At 48.6% G+C, this 26,360-nt stretch overlaps 1 protein-coding gene across 2 annotated transcripts in view; it reads right to left on the minus strand.

The window, feature by feature from the left end:
• Nucleotides 1-26,360, minus strand: part of NSF (N-ethylmaleimide sensitive factor, vesicle fusing ATPase) — an 85,305-nt gene that overhangs the window by 6,721 nt on the left and 52,224 nt on the right. For both annotated transcript variants that reach the window (XM_054224536.1, XM_054224537.1), the window contains exons 11-19: nucleotides 25,983-26,057; nucleotides 21,071-21,258; nucleotides 16,571-16,666; nucleotides 15,804-15,960; nucleotides 14,507-14,640; nucleotides 13,227-13,293; nucleotides 12,959-13,038; nucleotides 5,120-5,254; nucleotides 4,162-4,275 (exon numbers count right to left, since the gene is read on the minus strand). In XM_054224536.1, coding sequence (XP_054080511.1) covers nucleotides 4,162-4,275; nucleotides 5,120-5,254; nucleotides 12,959-13,038; nucleotides 13,227-13,293; nucleotides 14,507-14,640; nucleotides 15,804-15,960; nucleotides 16,571-16,666; nucleotides 21,071-21,258; nucleotides 25,983-26,057 — 1,046 coding nt within the window. The remainder of the gene's footprint in view (nucleotides 1-4,161; nucleotides 4,276-5,119; nucleotides 5,255-12,958; nucleotides 13,039-13,226; nucleotides 13,294-14,506; nucleotides 14,641-15,803; nucleotides 15,961-16,570; nucleotides 16,667-21,070; nucleotides 21,259-25,982; nucleotides 26,058-26,360) is intronic.

The following is a 26,360-nucleotide window of genomic DNA, read 5'->3' on the forward strand; positions in this document are numbered from 1 at the left end:
CTGGGAAGGCCTGGTTCCCATCTAATGCTGATGTCAAAGAGGGTGGTGAGATGTCTGTAGTCATCTACACGCATGCTTTCTGAAGGTCTGAATTGCATTAGATGACATCCTGAGGTCCTTTCCAACGAGAATGATTCTGTCGTTCTAAGATCTTAGGCATTCTGCCAATCAGGCAAAAACCAGTGCAAGGCAGCTTGATGGTCAGAGGAGCAGCAACTCACTACTTACGTACCCACACTCCACACGGAATCACTGCTGAGCGCCAAAATCCATCCAAGCACAGGCAATGTTTCTGCTGCTGCCAGGCACACCGATACCGACAGCATGAAACAGTGGGGGAAGAGTCAAGACACTTTTTGCAGAAGCCACAAAACCGGCAATTTACGCAGTGAAGAGCCAATCTTTCACACCTCAGATCGACCCAAGGAACCATGAACAAGGCATGATTTCTGGCCACCGCCAGGAAGCCCAAAGCTGATCGAAAGAGAACGGAACAGTCAAAGCGCCTGGCTTATTCTAAGCTGACTTATCTCACTGACTGGCACAGGGACCACGAGGATTATCTACCTGCAAAGTGATGGTCCTGTTGCCAGGACCTTGGTGAAACCATGGAAATGTCGTCACAATCAGGAAACAACAACAAAGGATGAATCAGATAGTTCTGTTAAAAAAAACCACAAAAAACAAACCTACATGATCTGAGATGGATACACACAAACAAATCTCCTCTTGTCATTCCTAGAAAATCGGTCCTAATGCCACCAGCTGAAATTCAAACTCCAATGCCAGTGTTCCACTTCCCAAATCGAAGATGCTGCCTCCCCGTCCCTTTTCACTTAGATGTAAGAAAGTGGCCATGGTAAGACACTGTGGCCATAACCGGTGCTGACACAGCTTCTACGGAGTCTTTGGAGGAGGAAGAGCATTTATCTGCGGACACAATATCTTGTCCGAAAGACTGAGGCAGGAAGCTGAAAGGCAACAAAGAGGCAAACCTGATCGAATTTTGCTTATTGAAAAATGCAGACGCAAAAGCAGAAGGTTGATCTGCCCTGGAAGGAGCAGAAGTTGGTGTCAACAGAGCACAAAGAGGAAGCAGCTTCGGGACTCTTGAACAGACCCTCTCGTGCCCGGCGAAAGGAGAGACGCTGCTGTCAAACTGGGTGGAAGATCTTCTAGAACGGCAGCACAGAGACTGACTCTGTGACGCGGCTCAGATGGGTGGCAAGAAAATGACTGTTCCCTTCTAGGTCCTCAGGACACAGCTTGGGAGCCCTTCGGAAAAAAGGCAACTGAAGAGACTTTGTTAATCTTCAGGCCAGAGAAGAGGAGATCCTCCACCGAGACGTGCGTGCCCTTGGGTCACAGAGTACTCCTGTAAAACCGCCACAAAATCCAAACTCTCAGTACGTCCAGAGACAGCGTTTAGTTTAAAATAATACAGGCCATATTATATGATGACCTTTCAAAATAAGTTCCCATGTAAGCTAAAATACATTACAGACCGCCTAGATTAAGTTAAGCTTTATTTACACGAAACAGAAGTTCCCAAATCAGGAAACCCCGGAGGTGCAAAAAGGGGCTTTCAGGAAAGCTGCCCAGCTCCGTCGGGTTCCTGCTCCAAGGAGACAGACGTGGGGTTTGGGAGCGTTGCCAGGGCGGGCCAAGAGCAGCAGGACAGGCAGGCGAAATAAGAGAAGGAACCAGTCCCCAGCTACGGAAAAAGGCAGCTCAGGTATCCAGGAGCACCCCAGGGCAGGGTCACAGCGTCGGGGCAGGGCGAAGCCAGCGCGGCACCCCAGAGCACTGCGAGGTGCTCCGCGTACGGCTGCCAAGGACACCTCGGAACTTCTCTGGATTCACGTGGCAGATCGTGAGTGGATCCACTCATCAAAGGCTTCTTTTGAACAAGAACATAACGTCGTTCCAGGACACCCAGTGTACACAAGATGGCCAAAGTATGTGACACTAAATACGAGTAGTTTGACATTAAAGGAGGCCAGGAATAGCAATAAACACAGTTTGAGGGAAATTAAGCTGCCAAAAAGTGTGGTTTACAAGGCTCGTAAACAAGGTAACAAAGCAACCCAAGATACCAGAGCAACACAGTGGTTCACGGTACTCCAAGGAAGGATTTTGGCATTGAGAGACCGGTTCAGCAAGACTTTAGCCTGAAACAAACTGAGAGTCATCTGAGCAGCTTAAGAATACCCACATGGTGCATCCATTGGGTTTGCTAGTCCAGTAAAACAAAAACCACAGAATCCGTGACCGCACAGAAAGAAACCAGGTGCACTTTTTTTGCAAAGAATCCATTCACCGTGGGATCTAATCAGCTCAATTTTGAGAAACTTCATCCATCGCTTACAATTTTTAAGGGATTTCCGATTCAAATCTCTTTCTAAAAAGCTGTGGTCCAGGCTCAGTGGAAAAATAAAGAAACTAGTCTTGGACTTCTCGTTTGGTGAAATTCTGCTTTCCTGTAAAAACTAGCCAAATCAGCTCTTCGCTGTGGTCTTTCGACGCATTCAGATAGGAGCGTTCTCCATTTAGCGAGAGCCTGTATTGCTTTCCTGTATTTTTAGCAGTTCAGCAGATGGAGTCATGTAAATACCTCAAGACCTTTCGGAACAGAACTTCTACATATTTAGCTTCCATATGCTGTTACCTGTGCTATTACACAATTACCTGAATCGAGGGTAATAGCACAAGTCGCCTTGCTCCCAACCACCCCTGTAGAGCAGCAAAGGGAGATCATCAATCACCTCTATCGGTGGCAGCAGCCCTTCACTTTACACCGGTTCAATCTGTCAGAAACGGCAAAGAGTCACGGTTCTGCCTCACCGGTCACGGCCTCATCTACCAAACGGTGGTCTGGTTAAAACAAAAACCCGCACAAGAGCAGCGTAGCTGAGTTTAGCTGTCCGCAGAGCCCAGGGCTCCCTCCCCGCAGCATCCCGCCGTGCGGCCACGGGGCCATGCCGTCAGCGAGGCCGGGGTAAGCATTTCCACCCACGCTCCGGGTTCAGAACGGCCCGTCAGCTACATAACCTCGAGTTTTGAAAGGAACCAACAACTTAAGGTCAAAGCAGCAAAAGAATCCGTCCTATGTCAGAAGAAGGAATCCATTGTCAAGGCTGAGTGAAACGGACTGCAGCGGAGCCAGGCAGCCCCCGAAGGCCTGCACCCCTTAAACACATTTAATACATGTGAGCAATGACTTACTGACTTGCCTGTAGGTATGGAATTAAAAGCCAAGGAAGAAGAGGAAAAAGTAATCTAGATAAATGGCTTTATTCCCCGAGGTGACATCCAGTCAGAGCACATCCTTAGTGCTGTGCAAGTTTTAACAGAATTGCGAAGAGCGAACAGAGGGATACATGACTTATATGCTGCTAAACTACATGCCTCTCAGCTTATGCTCAGCCTCTCCTAGGAAGATCTAAGGACAGTTCACTCAGCTGCACTAAATCCATTTGATGTGAAAAGAGAGTGTGTGCGAGGGGCGGGGGGGGGGGGAGGACTCAGAAGGGCGCTGAAATGTCAGCGGCGGAGGATTAGGGCCGCACGCTACACCCTCTCATTTTCCGCGTGCATCTCCTGTCGAGCACAAGCCTGACGGCTGGCTCGCAGGCACAGAGGACGGGCGCGGGGGAGGGTTAAGAGCTACATATTTCTACCCTCTGCAATTATTTTCTTTAAAGTGCTGAAAGTGGAAAATAGAGAGAAGAGCAGCTGAACAGCCTGACAGATTTATCTTCTTCAGGGAAAGAGCGCATACACCTGCACAGGCACCTTTTTCTTTAAAAAAAAATAAAATAAAAAATACCCTAAGTGATTGCTATCTGCGATCTTAACATGCCGGGTGTAGGGAAGAAATTTCATGAAAGGTAAGTTAATCCAATCCCCCGGTTGCCAGATGCTCTCCTCCGAGGTGCAGCTCTGAACAGCCCACAGGCACTGTGGTTTTTAAAGATCTCTCCGCGGACCGAGACCGGGTGATTTCTTTGTGCAGAAAATTTCTTCTCACTGCAGCTCTTTTCTGAACTACACGGATTTTAAGGCTCCCACCCCACAGCCAGAGCGAGAGTCCGCAGAGAAGCGGGAACCCCTGAGACCGCTCTGTACCCCAAGTCCTCCCTGGACCAGAAACATTCTTACTTGTAATGACATTTCTATCAGCATCAGCAGCTTCTTGATACCGATCCAGACAGGCTTCCCTTTGACATTCTGTGCGATAGTGCTGCGTTCCTTGTCTTTGAAGTTACCCAGGAGCTGGGGGGGGGGGGGGGGGGCAAAAAAAAGTTGAAAAAAAAAATACATTAAAAATCAACAACGGGAGCTTGTCAGTAAGAATAATGCTACCGAACTCAGGAAAAAGGGAATGAGAAGCTAGAAAGCATTTTCTAGCTTAGAAGGAAAAGTTGTTGCAATATATCTAAACAAGGCAAAACACTGACATTCTTTTATTCCGTAATGGAATAATGGAATTCCATATCCTTTTCATAACAGTTACTGATTCTCTTTTATGATCCATTCTAGGTTTTCTCCAGATTGGAGTCTAGAGGGAACACAGTGGCTCATGCCACAGTGAGTTTTCAAAACGGCTGCAAGAGCATCTGCGTCTTGCAGGCTTCGGGGCTGTCATCACGGTGACAATTTTGCAAGTTCACACAAAAGATTTGCCTGTTAAGTTCATTTTATCAGCCTCCAATATTCACTATAATTTCCACTATGGCATGGAATAAGAAGCCATTAAGGGCACAAATTCATAAAGAACCTATAATCTCTTATAAACACCTTCATTTGATGTTGTTCCAGTCAATGAGAGCTTGGAACCCTCCAGGCACACTCTGTTCAAGTGCCCCGATTATACTCATTACCCACTTCCATGCCCTCGGAATCTTTCAATCCACTCCACAAACTTTTTCCCCAGACCTACTGGTTCTCTCATTTCGCCTTAATTTACTGTATGAAAAAGTAATGCGGAGAAGCCTTAGAACTGTTACGTTATGACATAATGTTAAGTGGGACAGTGTTCCCAAATGCAGACTTACTGCAAAATCGCTCATTTCCAGCAAATGTTGAGCTTATTTGTCATTCTTGAGCTTTTTCTCACCTCCAAAGCCTCCATCAGCTGCTCCCCCGTTGCGATGTTGGGCACGTGGATGGTCGTGCTGAAAGCGTTCAGCATTTCCATTTCCTGCAGGACATCTTTACGACTGGTGGTTCCAATGATTAGAAGCTTGCGACCCTGTCCACACAACGGAATAAGTGTCAAGAAAGGAAAAAAAAACACAAGAGAGGAACCAGCATTGTGACGCTTCAGCTAACTGCAAAGAAAAAAGAAAATGGCTGTGTAAAAATACCACTTAAAATGAAATTAATGGGATTAAATCTGCCAGTAGAAGTACTCAACACGAACCATACAAGACTAGGATCAGATTCCAGAAGTCAAAGTAATGCCACCAACATCGTTCAAAAATTATGGTCCGCAGAAGACCCATGCGTACTCACAGCTTTCCTACCTTACCGTTCCCCTTAAATTCATCATTACAAATACTTGAATCCTCATTAAATTTAAAATTTAAAAGCACGAGCACTGACAAAAGCTGAATTACAGATGACTTCTCGGGGGAACAGCCTGGCTTTAGAAATCCTGTGGGTACGGCAACTTCTCTGCCGCTGTACAGACAATTCCAATGGTTTTCCAGCTCACGCTTTAAGAGCGGAGGTTGCCGTAAGCTCCTACGACTTCCCGCTGCCGGTGTGGTTGTGTAAAAGGACAGTCCCACGTCTGGCAGCCTCCGAGTTCAAACCGACAAAGCACACGCACCAGTCCCAGGCTGGCCCGAGCAACGGCAGGGTTTGTAAATCACAGAGCAATGAACGGCAAACGTCAACGGCCAGTACAGCCAACTTCTGTTAGTTCACCCCGCAAATGCCATTTCAGCGCTGTTTGGATTTGACCATGGAGTGAGCCGACAGCGATAAACGTTGGCTGACGGAGGGAGCAGCCGGGATTACGGGCTGGGAGCAGCCCCTGCTCCAGCTCAGTTCACGGGGAGCCCAGGGGTGCAGGGGGCGCCTGGCTGGCCACGCATCCTCCTCCATTGCTCTACAGAAGCCTACTGTCTCTGAGCACCAGCTGCAGTTCCGAATTTCAAATTCGTGATACAAAACTCTGTCCATCACCACAAAAAGAGACAAAAAAACCCAAAAACCGAACGAGCCGCCAGAATTCATTTCGTAAGCGCTTCGCATTCCTTTGACAACGGATGAAAACCTCTTTAAACTTAATACGTCTTTCATGAAGATGATGCATCCTCTCAGCGTTTGTTTATTTTTCCCGACTTGTTGTGTTTGCTCAGATTACAGCCCTGCGTTGGGTGACGGACCATGAGAGCGCACCAGAACTGGTAACAAACTCCAGTGCTCGCTTCGAGTTCATTTTTAGCCCAAGACGGCCCACAGACGTGCTGCCGGCAGGTCGGAACCAAAGCTCGCCCCGGTCCCAGCTGCACACGAAGGCTGCCAGGGAAACGCGGCGCTCGTTAACCTGTGGGTTCGTCACTGCCGACATCTCAGGAGGCACCACCACACCAGCGCGGGCACCTCTGGGGAGGGGAAAAGCCTCAGAAACCCACTGGGCAACCAAATGGGGAAAAGCAGCAAATTCCTGAGCTGACGACAGAAACGCCAGGTTTAAAACCACAGTGGGAGCGGGGAATGCTTTATTACCAGACAAAACTCGCCCGCTGGTGGCACAGAGCAAGCAGAAAAAGGTCTGAGTGTGTAAAAAGGGTGAGGGTGGCAGACCCCTGGCACAGGCTGCCCAGAGAGGTGGGGGAGTCTCCGTCTCTGGAGACATTCCAACCCCGCCTGGCCGCGTTCCTGTGCCACCTGCTCTGGGTGACCCTGCTCTGGCCGGGGGTTGGAGGGGACGATCTCCAGAGGGCCCTGCCAGCCCCGGCCAGGCTGGGATTCCATGATCTGTTCCCAAAATCCAGCTAACAGCACGTGTAGAGAGCCCGGGGCAGCAGATAAAACACCAATCCAGGGAATAACAATTTGCAAACTAACGGCCTGGAGGATGCTACGCGAGCAACTTCACCGCCACTGAACTCCGCGTTTGGTTATAATAAAAAATGGAGTCTAGTCTCATCAGAGACTGAAAGGTGTCACCAGGAAAGGATGCAGCAGCGCAGAAACAGAATTAGCGAGGGGAGTTTTACCTCTAACTTCCGAGGTCCACGTGTGATCTCATGCTCTGCGTTTCCTTCCTCATTACCGGAGCCCAGAGGACACGTACCCCCTCCCAGAAACGCTGCCCACACTGGGACTCACACAGCAACTATTTGCTAAACGACCGGTTCACTCGTAGAAACCCAAACCGCTGACAGCCACATTTAGTCAGACAAACCCCCAACTTGCTGTAAATAAGGCCAGCGGACAATTACTACACCCACAAAAATGACTCTAAATACTTACTACCGTTGAGAAAAGCCACTGGAATCGGTCATTGTGGCAAGTTCTGTGAAAACACCAGCTCAGACCTAAACCTCACTCAAAATGCAAACACCCAGACATTTTTAGAATGGGAAAAGAGTAAAACAAAAGTCATTATTCTACCGTAGGAATACGGGGTGCTCGTTAAGACACCGCGCATTTCACATACACTTTCAAATACATCACCGAGTTGGAAAAATCAGAGAAAAAAAACAACGGGGATGGTCGGAAATATGGAATAACTTCCCAAAATAGACGCGTGGTAAGTTGACGGGGGGTAGGCAGAGAGGTGGCGTAGAGGAGACGAGGGGGAAAACTGCTGTTTCTCAAGATAAAAACACGGGAGCACGACACGAAATGACCAAGCAGCCGTTTCAAGCCGAACGAAAGGATGTTTGCTTTCACCATGGAGTTCCGCTGAACTCAAGTGAGCAGGACGCTAAGAACGGCAAAAGCCCACCACGGTTCTAAAGCAATAAGACAAGTTAATAGGGATCGGATCCATCAGCAGCGTTTAGGTATCTCCATTAGGATCCACGCTCCGGCCCCTGCACTGACGGACGGATGGTTGAAAACTCCTCCGAACAGATGGCCGCTCTGCAAAACAGCGCTTAAAAGGTTTTTTTTAACAGCTCCACCCAAAATATACTGATTTTTTTTCCCTGCTTTCTCCAAAGGAAGCTGTGCGCTGCGACTTGCTACCTTTAAACTTGACCCGCTGGAAAACCAGTTCTGGTAAAACGAGCGTAATCTCCACTGTATCGATTCCTGAAAGAAAATGAAGCGTCAGGAGTCCCTTGTACTTTTCCCAGTTTCAGGCAACTCGCTCGGCAAACAAGCGGAACCCCCACGAGCCAGGAAGGGTTTGTCCCAGGCGTTACCACAACAGCGGGAGAAGGCATCCAGGCCCATCGGAAGAGCTGCTCCGCCGGCTCTCGTACTGCCAAAGCGCCCCCGTTTTCTAGAAATCCTCACATTTTTGATCTTTAATTTCCACCGCAGCCAGCGCATGGGGAACGGGCCGCGTGCTCAGTCCATGGCAGAGCAGGATTCAAGCTGAATTTCCAAAAATCAGGCACAACAAGAGAGTAGCTACTAAGTAAGTAGGAACTTGGCTTTTCACCAGCTGAAGGGATTTGGTGTCAGGCTCGTTACTGGGCAGCTTCACTCCCCGTTCCTCCATCACCGGAGACGAGGTACGGGCACCTCCCTTCACTCTGGGGGCATCCCGCCCATTTTCAGGCAAAGTGCCCCAGTTGGGAGCCTGAGGTCCCTCTGTACGGAGGGGGACGCCCAGCAGAGGTGTGTGTCTCGCCCCGCTGCCTCCTAGATGTGAGACAACCCCGGATTTCACCTCTCTGCTACAGGGATTTTACCCAAATAAAGGATATAGTCACGCAGAGAACTACAGGATACAAAGATCAAAAGAGGAAGTAGTTTTGAACAACTACATTTTCAACCATTATGAGATTGATACCTCTAACACAGTATTTGGTTCCTAATGGGCACCACGTTACTGCATCGACTATCGAAGACAGGCTAGAACATAAAAGAATTACGTAGACTCTGCTACAAGCAAATGGAGTCTCAACATTTCAGTGGAGCATCAAATTATGGAATTTTCAGCAAATCTCACCAGCCCTAGGCAAGGGGGGTCGAGGGGAGCTTGAACTATGCTATACCCAAGTGTTGGTGGACCTTTGTTGGTTGCCCACCAGCTCTTCACTCAACCTGGGGCGCTTGTACACTTTCCCGTGTGTGTTTTGGGGTAGCAACAGTTCTTCAGTACAGTGGAGCCATAGGACGAGGGGGAACGGTTTTAAAGCAAAAGAGGGGAGATTTAGATGAGATCTGAGGAAGAAATCCTTTGCTGTGAGGGTGGTGAGCCCCTGGCCCAGGTTGCCCAGAGAAGCTGTGGCTGCCCCATCCCTGGAGGGGTTCAAGGCCAGGTTGGACAGGGCTTGGAGCAACCTGGGCTGGTGGGAGGTGTCCCTGCCCAGGGCAGGGGGTGGCAATGAATCGTCTCTAAGGTCCCTTCCAACATGAACCATTCCGTGATTCACATGTAACAGGAGAAAACACAATTCCCCAGGCTTACAAGTATAAACGGAACGTCAACGTTGACTGGAGTTGCTTCCAATTCACACCCACTGACGTGGAATCAGGAATGCATCTGGGATTCTATCAAACACGGAGATTATTCCCCCCTCTCCCCCGTCAACTTTCCTAAATCGGTGAAAGCCTCCAGCATCCCGGCGAGGCGAGGGACTGGGGGCCTCTGGGAGCAGTGGAAGGGCATCCCCAAGAGCGGTGGAGAGCATCTCGCTAAGCCAGCCCATCTCCTAACACTGCACAAATTGTACGTCCAGCTTAGCGCCGGGATGCTGCGATGGTCTTTCACCCTTTGAGCCAATTGTTAGCTTTTCACGGGAAGCAGCAGGGAAGCACATGTGAAACCTCTGTGGGGCTGGTGAGTGTCTCCATGCCTTGTGTGACTCTGCATGTAGATGAAGCAGCTCCGGCTTTCGGAGCTGCTGCTGCTTAGTTCTCAGAGAAGTCCTTTTCTCCCGCTCGGCTCCCTGCTGCGACAGCCCCTTTCAGCCTTTCTATCCCCCCCCAGCCTCTTCTCCTGCACAACACAGGGAAACTCCATTGAAATAAAGACCCAAGAGAACATGGGTTATTTTCTTCTCTTCAATCCATTTCAGAAAAGCTTTTAAATTGGTTTAAAAAAAAAGACGCTAAACAAAACGTAACGTTTTTCAGGCTTCTTGAACTAGTAGTAATAGATACCACTATTTAAGCGTTGCGGAGTGGAACTAGCCGGGAATTTAGCCGGAAATGTTTCTAGTTCCTTTAACATGTTTACTCTCAAAACTTCTGCAAAAGTACAAACAAGCCAGAAAGCCCAGAAAACCAGAAGCTCCGAGTATTCGCCCCTTCCCACTCCACGTTAAAATGATATATAGGAAGAGGGGAGTCGGGGAGGCAGCTTTCACAAACCCATTCAACAGAGACGCCCACCTCAATGCATAATTAATAAGATTTCAGCCCAGAACTGCTCCTCGTACACACGTAGCCTACAGGAATCGTAGGAAGCCGCTTGCACGTTAAGAATACTCTCTGCAAGTGACGTGACGACACCGCGTGAATACATAATCTGGGCCACAAAGATGGGAGCCACAGAGCTGCGCCACTGCATCGCGCCCGCCGCTTCCGTGCTGCTCCAACCCCGTCGTCCTTCCCGTTTCTACAGCTTTTCAAATCAGCTCTGTATTTCGGGCCCTTCTGGCTACTGAAACGGTAAACACCACGTCCGACAGCAATGGAGAATAGGTATTGTCTCCCCAGCATCCTGCGAACGATTTCTCCCAGCACAGGACGCTCCTTTTTTACGAGGAACCAACGTAAACCATGGTCCCAGTCCCACCGAGATTCGCGTTGGTTTGACCTCGCGGAGCAGGTTAGTGCCACTGATGCCATTCGCGTCCATTTGAAGCACGTACCTGCATCTCAAATTACAACAAAACCCCTGAAACCAACCATTACTTCCAAATAAATTGCTCCCCAAAGGAACGAGTCATCCCGCAGGGACCTCGGAAGGGCAGTATTCTCTCCCTGGTGGGTTTCTCACTTGAGCTTAAAATCCCCAAAAGTCTCCATGTCCAAACTCTTTTTCCCAGCAGACGTTCACAGCGGAAAAGGCCTTTTCCTGCGTGACTCTACCTCTCAGACGCCGTTGGGTTGGGTTTTTTTTAATGACAACAATCCCCACGCGCCACGACTATCCCAGGGAACTCGCAAGAAACAAACCCGCCGGGAAGAACTCTGTGTTACCAGAACTGGCAAAGGGGCTCAGCCCGAAGGGGCCGTCTAACCCACTGGCCCAACTCCCACAGCAGCCAAGAGTGGACACTCTGGGGGGGAAAAAAAAGAAAAAAAAAAAACCAAACCACCCACATCATCAATCAAACAGTGACATTTCCTCAGAAAACACTCTCTCTGCCCTCCAACAATTTATGGCTTAAGTCACTATAATATTGGCTGTCAACCCAAAGTCTTCCAGCCTCAAGGGCATTTCAAACATTGCAAAGTACAAATCTCCAGCAACATGCATAAACTTGGCAAATATCTGCGAGCTTCAGGCCCTGCATCCTGCTTTCAGGGCGACTCGGGTGCCAGCAGAACTGCATCGAAGCAGCAAAACGCATTCGGAGGGCGCAACGCTAAAACAGACAACGTAGTATTTGCGGTTCCTTCGACAACTGAACCAAAGCAAGCTCTCTGTTTTCCCCCTGTTGGTTTGGGGGAACAATCGTTTCCTGTACTGTGGAAATACCCAGCAATAGGTCAATGATTACAGGAGATTGCGCCGATCACAAACGGCTGCGCTGCTGCGTACGGGCAGCTTTTCTGTTCCAGCGTAACAGGTTTTTCTTGGTGGTGGTAACGGAATGCAAGTTCTATGTTAGAGACTTCCCGCAGCACAGAAAGCTCGCTGGGGAAGAAAAAAAAAATAAAAAAATCTTCGTTCGCCCAGTCTGACAGTCACAAGGGGAACTTCAGGGCCTGTGGCATTACAATTCAGTTCAAAGTTCTATATTTGAAAGGTCTTTCCACCGAACTCTCTAATGACAACAATACTCACGCATACGTTGCTGTTTCCAGGATGTTAAAAATGACAAAAAAAGAAAACCGGAGTTCATCCAGGCCGTGCTTCTCTGCTTTTTCCCCGACACCAACTTTCAAGGTTTTCCTGTTAGTATGTAATTTATTCAGGCAGATAACTTTCACGCACACACAGCAGAATTCCAGCGAACGGCAGGAAAAATGGCGAACAAAAAAAGAGTCGTCCCCGCCTGTTTGTCTCACTGGGCGCGAGCTCCGGGAACGTTAGCACTTGCGATGTTCTTAGATCTCATCAAGGCAGAAAGTGCAAATAGATGGGATCAGCATGAGATGTAAGACCTTAGGGTCTCCTCACCCACTGCAATTAACACCCGGTAATTTCGAGTCGAGAACAAATTAAACCCCTGACATCCACAATCATACGGTACTTGGAAATCGATTCCCAGGTGAGGAGGGAGCACGTGGCTGAGCCAGGGATGGATTCGGACTGAGCAGTTCCCGAGCCGATCAGGAAGCAGACCGCTCGCAGGTTTACGTTTTACACGGTGAAGGTTAAACTCGTTTCCTTAGCCAGTATTTCTAGGGCTAACTGCAGAAGATGCAGCCTTAAGTAATTAGATAATTAAAGCGGACTCCCTCGGTGGTTACCCCAGAACTGTCTCTCTGCCTGGAGAGCAGCAGGCTGGGATTAGCTTGGCTGAATCGGAGACAATAGCGCTAACGCCACTGGCGGCACGGCAGCCACCAGCGAGACACAAAGCCCTCCACTATCGAAATTATTGTAGGAACAGAGCATCTCGCCCCTCGGTCACTCTCTTACCTGAGGGGGGGCCTTCTTTAGCAGCACGAGAAGGGCTTGCAACACCAGATTAGAGAACCGTGGTCCAATCGGGACATAATCTGAAAGGGAAAATGCATTTTAACACCCGCTATGAACGTTTCAGCCACTTCCCTGTATCAAAACCAGTTCAAGGCTGCCGAAGCAAATGGCTCCAGTTCGTTCCCAGTTTGCAGGATTTCAACATTGCAAATATTTCAATGTTTCTGCCCAGTAGACAACACAACTCTCTCTCGTGGTCCGAACTCACCCAGGAGTCTCTCAATGTCGTCCACAACAACACAGCTGAGTTGGGACTTGTACGCATCATCAAAGATCTGAAAAAACAGTAAAATGACTCACAGTCAAATCTCAGCAACAAAACCGCAACAGTCATGATAGGACCTGTTGACGTAGTTTCAGCTAAACACAGCAGTACTTAGAAGAACAAACAGGGAACGAAAAAAGATAAGCACCACGAGACTAGGCTCTTATCTGCGTTTATTAAAACGCTGCCATGTCAACAAATTCAGAGCTCAGTTCTGCTCATTCATCCCATCCGCTTTGCAAAAAAGCCATCTGCCCCGCCTTTCATTGTAAGCAATGGGCAAAACCGAACACCCTTCCTCTGGTTTTGGGAGCTGGGGCGATACTGATAATATACCAATACACACACAAACGCCCCGCAGCTGTAACGCAATGATGAAGCTTCTCTACCCAGGCTGGATATTGGTTATTTTTCCTAACAGCACAGTGCGGGGAGAAGAGCCACGCTCAGGTACGGACCGAGTCTCCGCATCGCCCGTTGTAGAGCAGCAAGTGAGGGTCCTGCAAAGCTTTGGATTTGAATGGTAAGCAGCACTGAGGACGTCAGTGGAACTGCAGGCCACCACCAGCACAGGCTGGTGCAGGTGAAGTCCAAAAGGCTCCTTTTTGAATCTAAATTTTAAACTGGGCTTCCAGCTACAAGCACGTCACTTCTCTTAGAAACTATACAATCCGGCGACAAACTGATCGCAGAGTGGCACTTCACTCACGTGCTTCATTCAGTATCATTCAGCCAGAAGAGTAAGCGCTTGGCGTTGGTAAGCGCGACCTCCTTCCTGCCACCCGGCTACTTGAAATGATTTAAGATGTTCAGCGTGTTTGCGTTCCCCCTGCTCCCCAAGTTGTTAAAACTCATTCAACTGACCCTTAGCAGCCCAGAACTGCTCCTAGTCTCACTCAGGGAGCATTTATTCCTCCCAAGCGCAGCCCTAGAGCCCCTCCTGCCTTCGCCTCCGCAGACAGAGCCGCAGACCTGCTCCTGTTCTGTGCCACTGTCAGCCACGGTTCCGCGTCGGACCCAGCTGGGACAGAGCCGTGGCAGTTCCCCGAGTCACTGAGCGTCAGCGCCACAAAAACACCCGTTCAACTCGATAAATAAATATACGCACAGGAATTTAGGATCTACAGAGAGCAGGAAACAATCACGAGGTAATTGACTTTTCTGTCCACTGGAGAACACAGAATTGGACTGTAATCGAGCAAAAGCGTAGGACGCGCGAGTACCTTCTTCATAGCCTGGCACTTGGCCGTTTCAGAAAATCCGATCATCTTATCAGGAGAACAGATCTTGATAAAGGGAAAGTTGGATTCTTCTGCTATTTTTGCCGCTAAGGCAGTCTTCCCGCTGTGGGGGGGACCTGGAACAAAGGGCAAACGTAATGAAAAACCACAGGAGAAAACAGGTCAGGTAAGGCTCAGCACGGCCGGTGCTTTAAGCATGTTTCTGATCTCATTCGGAGGTATCTGCATTTTCAAATGACCTTTTCTTCTCCTCGCAGAAGGAACGCACTAACTCCTAGCGCAATCCAGTCCTCCAGGCGAAGGAAATTAATGCAACTATTTGAGCGCATGCAGACTGATTTGCCACGAAATAAACACCGAAGAGGACATTACACATTTGGTGGGACGGCAGCAGAAGTAGGGCGCGTTTGTGTTTGTGTTTCGGAAAGTCTTCTTGAACTACGTTCACGTCACTTCTATATACGATTTCTGCAGGTACCGTGGCAAACAAGTCAACAGCGTGAATGCCAGGTACCGAGTGACAAAAGACAATTTGTAATTTGCCTGAATTCACACCAGAATAATTCAGAGACCAAAGCCGCATCCTCCTCCATCCCCCCCATGCAAATCAACCTGCAGTGCAAGAAGGTGCTGCAGACGAGCGATACGCCGGCCACAAGCACCCAGAATTATTCAGGGGATCTATTCAAGGTTAATTTTGAAGCGACCGACCGCTCAGCAATAGCGGTTATCCACATTTGTTGACTTCAGGAAAAGAAAGAGGGAAGCACTAAATAACAGATTCTAACTGCAATACCTGTAACGTAGATATTGGAACTAGTTTCCTCGGCTCTTCGTAGTCAATAACGGTCGAGATAGTGGGCAACCACCTCTGTCTGACAGCAACACCTACGTGTGGTCAGCCAAACTGTTGTTTGAACTCAGCTAATTACACCAATGAGCTCTCCGGTCACTTCAGGATTTAGACAACTAACTCGGGCTAGAGAGGTTCACGCTGTAAAACATCCGCGTTTAGGTTATTAACTGGGGACACTCACTTCTCCGTTGTTCTGAGAACGTTGTTCCGAGAACATTTTTCCTTCTCTCAGGCTGAGAAGCCAGTTTTAATATCGAAAGCAATTCCACCCGACTAAACTGGAAGAGACCAATTCTGTTTTTCCTCCCACGTGTTTTTTACATACATTTGCAGGATCTAACATACGACCGCCTGGGCAACTGATGGAATAGCTCACAGAAGTCACTCGGGGGCTTTTTATATATATTTTTTTCTGAAATTTACCTTCTAGAAGAACGCTAACCAAAGGAGTACGGTCACTGTTCTTCGTCTGTTGAACAAGCAGCTCCCCATCATCCAATACCCTTGTTACTGGATCGCCCCACTTAATAATACCGTTCATGATGTAGCTTGCATAGTCCTCCTGGTTGGTTCCAAACGCCTGGATTAAGAGAGGGAACATTTATTTTCCTGAGAAATTTTGCATCACATCAGAAAAACATGAAAAGCTGAACATCACCAAAGTGACCAAGACTCTGGAAGATGCTTAAGTGACACAGTCACGGCCATTGGTGACACACAATGTTCCAGTTCGAAGGACAGAACGCTGTTGGAGACTGTGCAACATTTAGAAGCATCTTTTCATATACCCCCAAAATAAATTCTAATCAGTGCAAGTTGCCAGTGGGTTCTGAATCCACGCCATTTAAAGACAATTCTCAAAATTAGGTTTAAACCTCCTACGCCAGTCCATATCGAAGCTGTCATCCACTAACTGAGGTAGGGATGTCCACCCCCCAAATGGGAGAGGACAAGGAGAAGACACTCCAAATCACTCTCTTTGTTCTAGTCCTTATGATTCCCGCATGCACCAGAAGGTACGAAGACAGCGCCTTGGTACTGCAGGCAGAAAGGGGCTCCCTGCTTTCACTCCCACCACGCAGGACACGGTAGTCAGCCCAGGGTGCACCACTGCATCCCAGAAGGAAGCTGGTACCTCATGCATTACTCTACTGGGAGGCTATTACAGGAGTCACGTAGTGCCTACTTACTGGTTTGATATCATTCTCCAAAGACGCAAAGAAGTCTCCTCTTGTCACGCGCAAGCTCTCTGCCTTCTCCATATCCACTTCCACTTTGTTGCTGGCCTAATAAAGGCAATAAAAGACACTGAAGTACAGCAGGACCCCACATGACCCCTTATCGACTTCCATCCACGGACCCAACCCTGCAGCTGACCTGCATCAATAAGGAAAATGCTTCTTAACGAGACATTTGCTGGGCATATGCTGGATACCACTGGAGCAATCATCATCTTCACAGAGCCACATCCACACGCCAGCCCCACGAAGTCATTCAGGACCAGTTGTTGCGCTCCACTGGGTGGAAAGCTGAAGAGCATGGCCATGACCCCACGTTTCAGAGACAACCCCCAGCTAAGAGCAGGAAGGCAGCTCCGCAGCATCCTTCGTGCTGCTGCGCTACCTTGACTACATAAACCAAGGGTCAGCGATGCTCAGTCCCGCTCTGGACACCAGTCTGATCTCACCTAAGTTTGAATTTCTAAAAGTTATAGGAGATATGTAGGTTCGCTTTAGAGTAGGGAACTATTCTTTCCGTTTAGAGGCTGTAGAAAAAATTCTTCGTTACTCCTTTTGGGTGCTGGGCAGGAAGGGGGTGAGGCCTCCTTCATTGCATGACTTTTTTCAGAAAGACAAATTAAAGCTTGGTTTTAACCTATCTCTGAACCTACCCACGCCATCTTTGGCAACTAAGCCAAAAAATAAGAATTATTCACACCCCTCTATTTCAGGCTTTGGTTTCCTACTCGAACCACGCACTTTCCTCTCTGTACAAGAAAGACTTTAAGGGGATCGGTACGTGTTAGATTTCTTTCTGCTTTGTTTGCTTCAGTTCAACCAAAGGCACGAACCTCCCACGGCAGCGCCCGCGGTGGCACTTGGAACGAATAAGCTGCAGCAAGCTCAGCTCCCGGCGTGCACCTTCCCAAATGAACACCATCACCTTTTTCCCCGTCTGCCAGTCCCAAACCGCCCAGCAACATTTAAAAGCTCATGACAGGAAGGAAATACGCAGTCGAGACAGCACGAACCACCGCAAACTCCTGTCTCCATCACAACCAGAGGCGCCACCGGGAGGTGGCCCAAAGCTGCTCCCACTGGAGCCCGGAGAGGTTTGTAATTCTTGCAACCAACTTGAGAGCAGCCTTTAAGGACTGGAGACCTTATTCAGACATCCGTAGACTCTAAAGCCAGCTGCGGCTGTGTTACCGAGTACGGCCGCGGCTCCATTTACAAGGATTATTGGCAGACCTGCAAGTATATTGATTGCCTTGGGCAGCCATCAGGAATTAAATGGATTTGAAGCAACTTTTCCACTCAACGGCATACGGACACTGGCTCTCACGTACTAATCCTACGGGCGCAGCCTTGCTGAGGATCCCGAGTGGAGCTAGAGATAGTGGAAAAAGGATTAGTCACAAGAGGGGGCAGAAGCTGATCTGTGAAAATCAATTCATCTAACTGCTAAGTGGTACGGCAGAAACCTATTTTTAAGTAGCACAAAGACGAGGCAAAAGACCTTCATTCTTCCCCACTGAAGCGCAGCCTTGGAAGGCTTTCTGGATAATTTTGGGATTTCCCAATTATATCATAACAAATTTCTCTGGATTCCAAAACAAGTATCATTTTTCATTGAAAGTTACCCGCATCTTACAATGCCACCTGCTTCTACTCGAGAGTACAATGGCCCCACGTGATCAGGAGGTAAAAATTTGGGATTACAAGGAGTTTTTCTTGGAAGGCACAGCAACCTCTGCCACCTTTGCCTAAGACCGAGGTGACGGACGAGTCGAATAACTCGGACCCTCAAAGACGTGCCCTCAGAGACCCTCTCCTGACCAGGATGACCTACAAGAACACGTAGTGCACGGGAAGAAAAAAAAAAATCAAAAATAATCCCATTATGCTTGTCTTGTAGAGCAGCAAACACAGCCTCTGATCAGCAGCCTCAGGAACCCAGAGCGGCCCACGCCACCGTGCCGAGCAAACACCTATCGCCCAGCAACGCCTGAAATGACGGAGCCCCTTCTCAGGCACCACGTGGAAATACAGAAACGCCAAATTTATTTTATTGATTTAGTACAGGTTGATCCCTCTTCTGCTTTGCAGAGGGAAGTGAAGGTACTCGACTCACTATTAGTATATTCCTGAAGTTGTGCGTACGCTTAAAAACAGGGGGATCGCTTTCTTTCCTAGCCTTTAATAGGTTATGCGCTTTAATTTTTAAACCCACACACTTTGAGAGATTATCAGAAGAGCTTAAATGATTCAGAAGAATAATGCCCCTCGATTTTCAATTTGTGCTCTCGCTTCTCGCAGGGGCTTCTGAAAACTAGGTCAGGGCTATGATGTATATTTTAAATTTTGCAGTACTGGTAGGAGAGAATAAAATGCCTTAGTGCATCATTTGGCTGAAGACATCTTCAGAATAAACAAGATTATCCAAAAATACTACGTCAAAGCGTTTGAAAAGAAAAACAAAGCGTGGCCGCTTCCCATTTGGCATACACACACATATATTATTAAGATGTCAATCACGTACCAACCTCAAGGAGGGGACTGGCTGCTCTTTTCCATTTATGCGTTGCCATTTTCTCGTCTCCTGCCGTGACATTTTGGCACAACAGGGAATATATCAAACCACTAACAGTCCCCAAACTCACCCGAAATTCAAGCATTGAAAAAAACATCAACGATAACCGAAATTAATTATTGAAGGAAAATGTTTTGCTTGCGAAGGGATGAAGGTAACTCCAGAGGTGCTGATTTTTTTTTCATTATTTCTTTTTTTTTTTTTTGAGACAGAACGCAGTTTCTACTGTTGATGTCTGCATTTTTTTGCTATGGGAAACAATTAATAACTTTTTATGTATTATGGCTAGAAAAGAAAAATCAGCAGAAAGAGCCATTTTTCCTTCAGAAAGAGTGTTTCCAACAGATATAAATATCTAAGCGACCAAATGATTTATGATTAAATATAATTTGTTTTCTTCATATTCGAGGCTGAACGGACTTTTTACTTAAAAATACACTGGAGCTGATGTCCAAGGCTTTTCTCTGCAGCAATTCCCACCAGTTCTTGGCCAGCAGAGCAAAGGGGCTGCGTCTTCAACCTCCTTCTTCACAAACTAATCATCTTGTATTTCACCACCAGCAAATACGGTGTTTTGCATCTGGATTAATATAACCTGACATTTCGTGGTCCTTAACTCCTTTAAAGACACCCTCACCTCCCCCAGCCAGCAGTCGTTGGGAAAGCAGGGCAGCGCTCCTCTAGAACGGAGGGAGCCGAGGACACGACGAGTCTCTACGCACACCGAGACGATCACCAACAAGTTCTTATTTGGAACAGAAGACGTTGTACAAGCCCCGTTGGAATTCCACCAAGATTTTAGCATCAGTGACGTCTTGGAGCCAAAGATTCCTTCCACTGCTTAAATACTTGTCCACACAACACACATCTCCTTTCCTTTGCTTTGAGCACGGCCCCGCTGGTATTATCTGCTGCTCTCCGAGTTCTTGCATTAGGAACGAATAAACAGTTGTTCCCCGTTCACCGATTCCAGGCCACTCGTGATTACACACACTTTTCACAACCCTTCTCCATGTTTTCTTCCGGCTGAGAAATGCCAGTCTAGCCATCCTTCCCATGAAGACCCTCCCGTTCCTCTGACCTTCCCCACTGCCTTTCCACATCCTTGTCCCACCATAACCTTCTCAAGGCGGGTGCCCCAGGGCTGCACAGACTCAAATACCCCAGGGATTTCATCCAGGACACAATCACAGCCTCGCTGGCTCTGTGTACATCTCCTAGTAAATTCTAATGTTGCATTTGCTTTTTTCGCTGATAAGGCCTGAGCTGCTATTTCCAGATCATCGTAACTCCAGTAACGCTCGGCTCAGCCCCCATCGCTGCCTCTACCTTTTGGAACTTCCTCTCCCCAGCGCACACTCAAATTCACTGACTACATCTTGTGCGCTCGCCTTATTTCAAAGGCCTCCTGCAGCTTTCCATAGGTGGCCTTCACCTTTACGACCACAAAACAGCTCTGAGCTTGTAACTTCCCTTTTCCTCCCTCTCTGCAGATCATTTATGAACACGTCAAGCTGCACAGGCTGCAGCAGAGATCCCTCCCGTACGACTGGCTGTTCTCACTGCCAGCTCTTTTCTCCTGGGTCCTATCCATAAACTGAGGTTCAAGACTTTCCTTTCAGTTTTGATCAAAATACACCGACAAGCGACCACCTTCCCTTGCACTGAGCTACTCGGGAGCTGCTTGAAGGTCAGGAGATGAGAACAGTAACTCAGAACCACATAGAGGCACAGTGGAAAGGTGGCGTCCGTATGAATTTCATCTCCTACGGTACGCTGAGATACCACTACCCATTTGGAAGTAAACATTCAAGAAAAGAATTCAAACAATTATTTTCCCTTTTTTTTTTGCCCCAGTGAGAGACGACAGGACTGACCTTAATGTGCCTGTTCATCGCGGTAGACTGAGCAGCTCGAACTAAACCTTCTAATTCGGCACCACTGAAGTTTTTAGTCTCAACTGCCAGCTCTGCAATGTCCACGTCTTCAGCCAGCAGCTGGTGCTCCCGCATCCGCACTGTGTGGATGTGAAGAATCTGAAATCGGCCCTTCTCGTCTGGCAAACCTGAGATTTTAAAGAGGACACATGTCATTCCGTGCCTCGGCACAGCAACCGCAGCAGAGCCCTCCCCTCTCCTCAGTGCTCCCACCTCCAAAGGCTCTTCTCACCACAAGCAATTCATTCTTACAAGTAGAATATTTCACAATGCTTTTTGTTTGAGAAAATTCAACTACTAACTGCCCTCGGCAAATTAATTCGCATCACTAATCACCATTAGCGTCACCAAACTAGAGACAAGAATTGTAATGTTTAGTTTCTTTCCTCAGGGTTCCTCCAAGGTGGTTGCTCTCAGGCTTCCATACCAGGACTTCACCCTATGCAAAGGCAATCTGGTCACTCCCTCGGCATCCCTAAACCCAGTTGCCACCTTGCAATTATAAAATTGTAAAATGATCGGATAGTTTGGGTTGGAAGGGAACTTTAAAGATTTAGTCCCTCCTCCGCTACCACGGGCAGGGACATCTATCGCTAAATCCAGTTGCTCCAAGCCCTGTCCAACCTGGCCTTGAACCCCTCCAGGGATGGGGCAGCCACAGCTTCTCTGGGCAACCTGGGCCAGGGGCTCACCACCCTCAGAGGGAAACATTTCTTCTTAATATCTCATCCCAGTCTCCCCTCTTTCAGTGTAAAACCGTTCCCCCTCGTCCCATGGCTCCCCTCCCTGATCCAGAGTCCCTCCCCAGCTTTCCTGGAGCCCCTTTAGGGACTGGAAGGGGCTCCAAGGCCTCCCCGGAGCCTTCTCTTCCCCAGGCTGAACCCCCCCAGCTCTCTCAGCCTGTCCCCACAGCAGAGGGGCTCCAGCCCTCCCAGCATCTCCGGGGCCTCCTCTGGCCCCGCTCCAACAGCTCCGTGTCCTTCTGCTGTTGGTGCCCCAGAGCTGGAGGCAGCGCTGCAGGGGGGTCTCCCCCGAGGGGAGCAGAGGGGCAGAATCCCCCCCTCGCCCTGCTGCCCACGCTGCTGGGGATGCAGCCCAGGCTGCGGGGGGTTTCTGGGCTGCCAGCGCACGTTGCTGGGGCGTGTTGAGCTTCTCACCCACCAACACCCCCAAGTCCTTCCCCTCAGGGCTGCTCTCCGTCCCTCCAGCCCCAGCCTTAGGGATTGCCCTGACATTGAGCCATGGAGTGTAACTCCTTAGACACGTCCATCCAGCCAATTCCTTATCCATCTAACAGTCCATCCATCAAACTCCTATCTCTCCAATTTAGCAGCAAGAGTGTTCTGGGGGACTTTATCAAAGGCCCTACAGAAGCCAATGAGATCTGTAGCTCATCCCCTTATCCACCATCACAGTCACTCCACCACAGAAGGCCACTAGATTAGTCAGGCACAATTTGCCCCTTGTGAAGCCACGTTGGCAGTCTCTAATTGCCTCCCTATCATCCGCATGTGTCTACGTATCACAGAATACCAGGCTGGAAAGTAACTCGAGGATCACCTGGTCCAATCTTTCCTGGCAAAAGCACAGTCTAGGCAAGACGGCCCAGCTCCCTGCCCAGCTGGGCATCTGTTTCATGACTGGGCACTGAGGTGAAGCTAAACTGGTCAGTAAGTCCCAGGGGGCACTTTATTACTCTTTTTCAAGGGTGTGATACTCCCTTTTCTCCAGTCAATGTGGACTTTACCTGACTGCAATGACTTTTCAACTATGATGGAGAGTAGCTCAGCGACTACACCAGCCAACTCCCCCAGGACCCTGAGATGCCTGTTGTTGGGTCCCATGGACTTGTGCATGTTCAGGTTCCTCAGGCTGTCTCAAAACTGATCTTCTCTTAGGATGGGAGGGACCTTGTTTCCCTAGTCCCTGCCTTGAGGTTCAGGGACTTGGGAGATGTGGGAAGAGGGATTACCAGTAAAAAATGAGGGGAAAAAATTGTTGGAAACCTCGGCCTTCTCCATGTCATTGCCACTGGTTCTCCTGCCTTACATTTCTCCTGCCTGGACGTTTTCTTTCACCTTCCTTTTCTGGCCAATGCACCTTTACAAGCCTGTCTTTATTATTCTTCACATCCTTTGCCAAATTCAGCTCCAGCTGTGCCTTAGCTTTCCCCATCCCACCCCTACATATCCCTATGCGTCCCCAAATTCTTCCCAGGACACATGTCCCTGGTTCCTCTTGCCTGTGCGTTTTCTTCTTACACTTCAGTTTGACCAGGTGGTCCTCACTGACCCATGCTGGGCTCCTGCCTTCCCTGCCCGATTTCTTACCTGTGGGAATCAAAAGCTCTTGCGCGCTAAGAAAAATGTCCTTGAAGAGCTGCCAGCTCTGTTCTGCTCCTTCAGCCCTGAGGGCAGTTCCCCAGGGGGTCCCATCCACTAATTGCTTAATCAACTGAAAGTTCGCTCTCCTAAAATTCAGGGTCTTGACTTTACTCTTCCCCTGGCCTACACCGTTCTCATACAACGCTCATTTTCTCCCGACTGAGGTGAGAATTTCCCAGGTTGCACCTTAGTGAGTCCCTTCTGAAATGGCTACAATGGAAGACACGCAAAAGCCTTTCTGTAAAAGAAAGCGTAACAAGTCAGTCCGGCGCATCATCCTCTTGGTAAAACCCTGCTGTTCCTCAGCTCACTCTCCAACCTGCCTTCACAGCCTTTATTACAAGGATCGGACAATTTGCTCCGATTATATTTGTGCTGAGGGTATGCGAAAAGACATTTTAAAATGCACACAGTCCCAAGGGGTGTTCAGTCCTTATTACCTGATAATTTATTCTAGGGATGCCTCGCTCAGCCCCTGGAATTTATTTAATTTAATTAACTTTTGTCAACTAAAGATGCAGGTACAACACCTGCAATGCAATCCATCTCCCCCCTGTTTACTAATAACAGTTGCTATTAGGAATTCGTTTTCAAGTATGAGATTGTTCAAAGGCGACTGCTGTTGTGGCTACGCTTCTCCGTCCCTAAAACACGCTCTCTTTATTGAGTCTCTCCATCAGTTCCCTCTAGCTGTGTTGTCTGTACAGGCTGCATCTGGCTACAGTTTTTGCCAGTGCTAATTCTTTCTTGTTACCATTCGTCAGCCTGACTCCCGATACGTACTGCTATACGCTTCTTTGCCCAGTTTTCCTTTTTTTTGTGGATTATGCCAGGAATGGGCACGCGTCTCTCCCAATATTTTTTCCTCCACCTAACGAACGTCATAGTCTCAGAAATCTCCAGCATATTTGAAACCGCCCGTGCCGTCTGTGCTGCGCAGCCGGTGCTCCCGTTGGATCTCCCGTCCTCACACCTCGCACGAGCCACGTGCAGAGCAACGCCTGATGTGAAGTCTTTCCTACGGCCCCCAAGGACAGCGTTGACGCCGGAGCAGCAGCTCACTGCCCGGTTGACCTCTGCGGTGCCTCAGGCAGCAGCTTCCCTTCCTCGTTCCTTCCTTTGCCTAAACTCTTCCCTTTTCAGCTATCACAAAAGCTCTTTCCTGTTTCTGGCTCTTTCAGAGAGTGACGTTACCCTTTAACGACCAGAGGAAAAACCCCTCGTGAGCTCTTAAGGCTACATTGATCAATCGGATTTCACGAGTTCCCCCACAGCGCAGACCATTACAATCCTGCCTGCCGCTCCAGTACACTATGTATGGACATTTTCATCTAATTTTCTGCAATTGAAAGAAAAAGACCGTATTAATGCTCACGGCCTCACCTGTTCCTTTTCTGTGACTCACTACAGTTTGGGAATTTTTACCTTTGCAATTGTCACCGTGCCTAGCTTGGAGCACAGGGAATATTTTGTGATCTTGGGATGTCTGTGGAAGGTCAGGGGAAAACGTTTTATGAGCTATTCCGAACGACACACCTGAAACTGCATTTCCAATCTTTAAATTAACCACGGATCCCAACCAATTTGGGCTTCTCCCTGCAAGACAGGACCATTGAGGTTTTACTCAGTCCCAGGCTGTTCTCTGAGCATTCAAGCTTTGTTCTGAAGCTCAGCACTGAGCACCGCAGCCTGCTCCTCCTCCAGACTCCACCGTGATCTTTACTGATCCAACTTCTGATCTCAGAGGCAAAGTCAGAGACTCGGTTTCACGAATCCCAGATGATCTGGGCTTAATTTCTTAATAAATCCTACGTTATCAGATATTCCATTATTTAATTTGCACTGGTGTCAGCCAGATGTGTATAATTACAAAAGTCTCTTTTAAGTTCCTGACAGATCGTGTTCTTTTCCAGCTCACTAGAATAAACGGCTAACCGAGCTCCTCAGCCCGCTTTCAGTCCCGTTGAGGCAATTAATCTGGCCCTGCTGATTTCCGAAGCCAACAGCCAACGCTGCTCAACATGTGAGTTCCTGCAGTGAAAGTCACCGCTACCACCCCATGCAAATAAAACGGTCCCTTCCAGCCCCTATCACTCTGTGATCTGCACTTCCCCCGGGTCACGAATGGCTCACAGGCCGTACTTGCCTGCTCGAGGAGTTCAACAGCTCCCCAGTTACCACCCAGGAACGGTCTGGTGCCACCACTTGGTTCCTTTCTTTCATGCAGGAGACTCAGGGTCCTGCCTGCCTGGACCTACCCATTCTGCTGGTCAGAAACTGATACCAGGTCAAGGGCTTACCAGTAGATATGCCTAAAATGTTATTTTAATTGGCTGATTAAATCTACCTGGGATCTTATGGAGGGAGCTGCATGAAGTTTAGCACCTACGCCATCCTGCTTGATTGTTCACGTTATGATATGCATTTGCTATGTAGGCTTACGTATTGCGACACTCCAGCTTGCTTACCGATCTCCATTTTCACCTCCAGTCTCCCTGGTCTCAGCAGAGCCTCATCAATCAGGTCAGGTCTGTTGGTCATCCCTGAATTCAAAGTTAAAAACAAAATAAGCGTTATCTGAGCTTACTAAGTGGGTGTCCGGCTCCTGAACACAGCCCATAGAGCTAAGAAGACACCTCGGGGAGCCTCAAGAAAATAGACAGAAGATACCAATCTCCAGAAATATCGGAAAAGTCATGCCCGAGGTTGAGTCAGGGCAAGAGGGATCACACCTGTGTCCGTGACTGTACCTGCAGGGCTCCGGGCAGCAAAACAATGAGACTCACAGCTAGAGAAGCCTCCCTCCGTATGCCCGTACATCCGTGTATATCATTCCTTGCAAGTGT

Source organism: Rissa tridactyla, chromosome 19 (assembly GCF_028500815.1).
Source record: "Rissa tridactyla isolate bRisTri1 chromosome 19, bRisTri1.patW.cur.20221130, whole genome shotgun sequence".
NCBI classification, from domain to species: domain Eukaryota; kingdom Metazoa; phylum Chordata; class Aves; order Charadriiformes; family Laridae; genus Rissa; species Rissa tridactyla.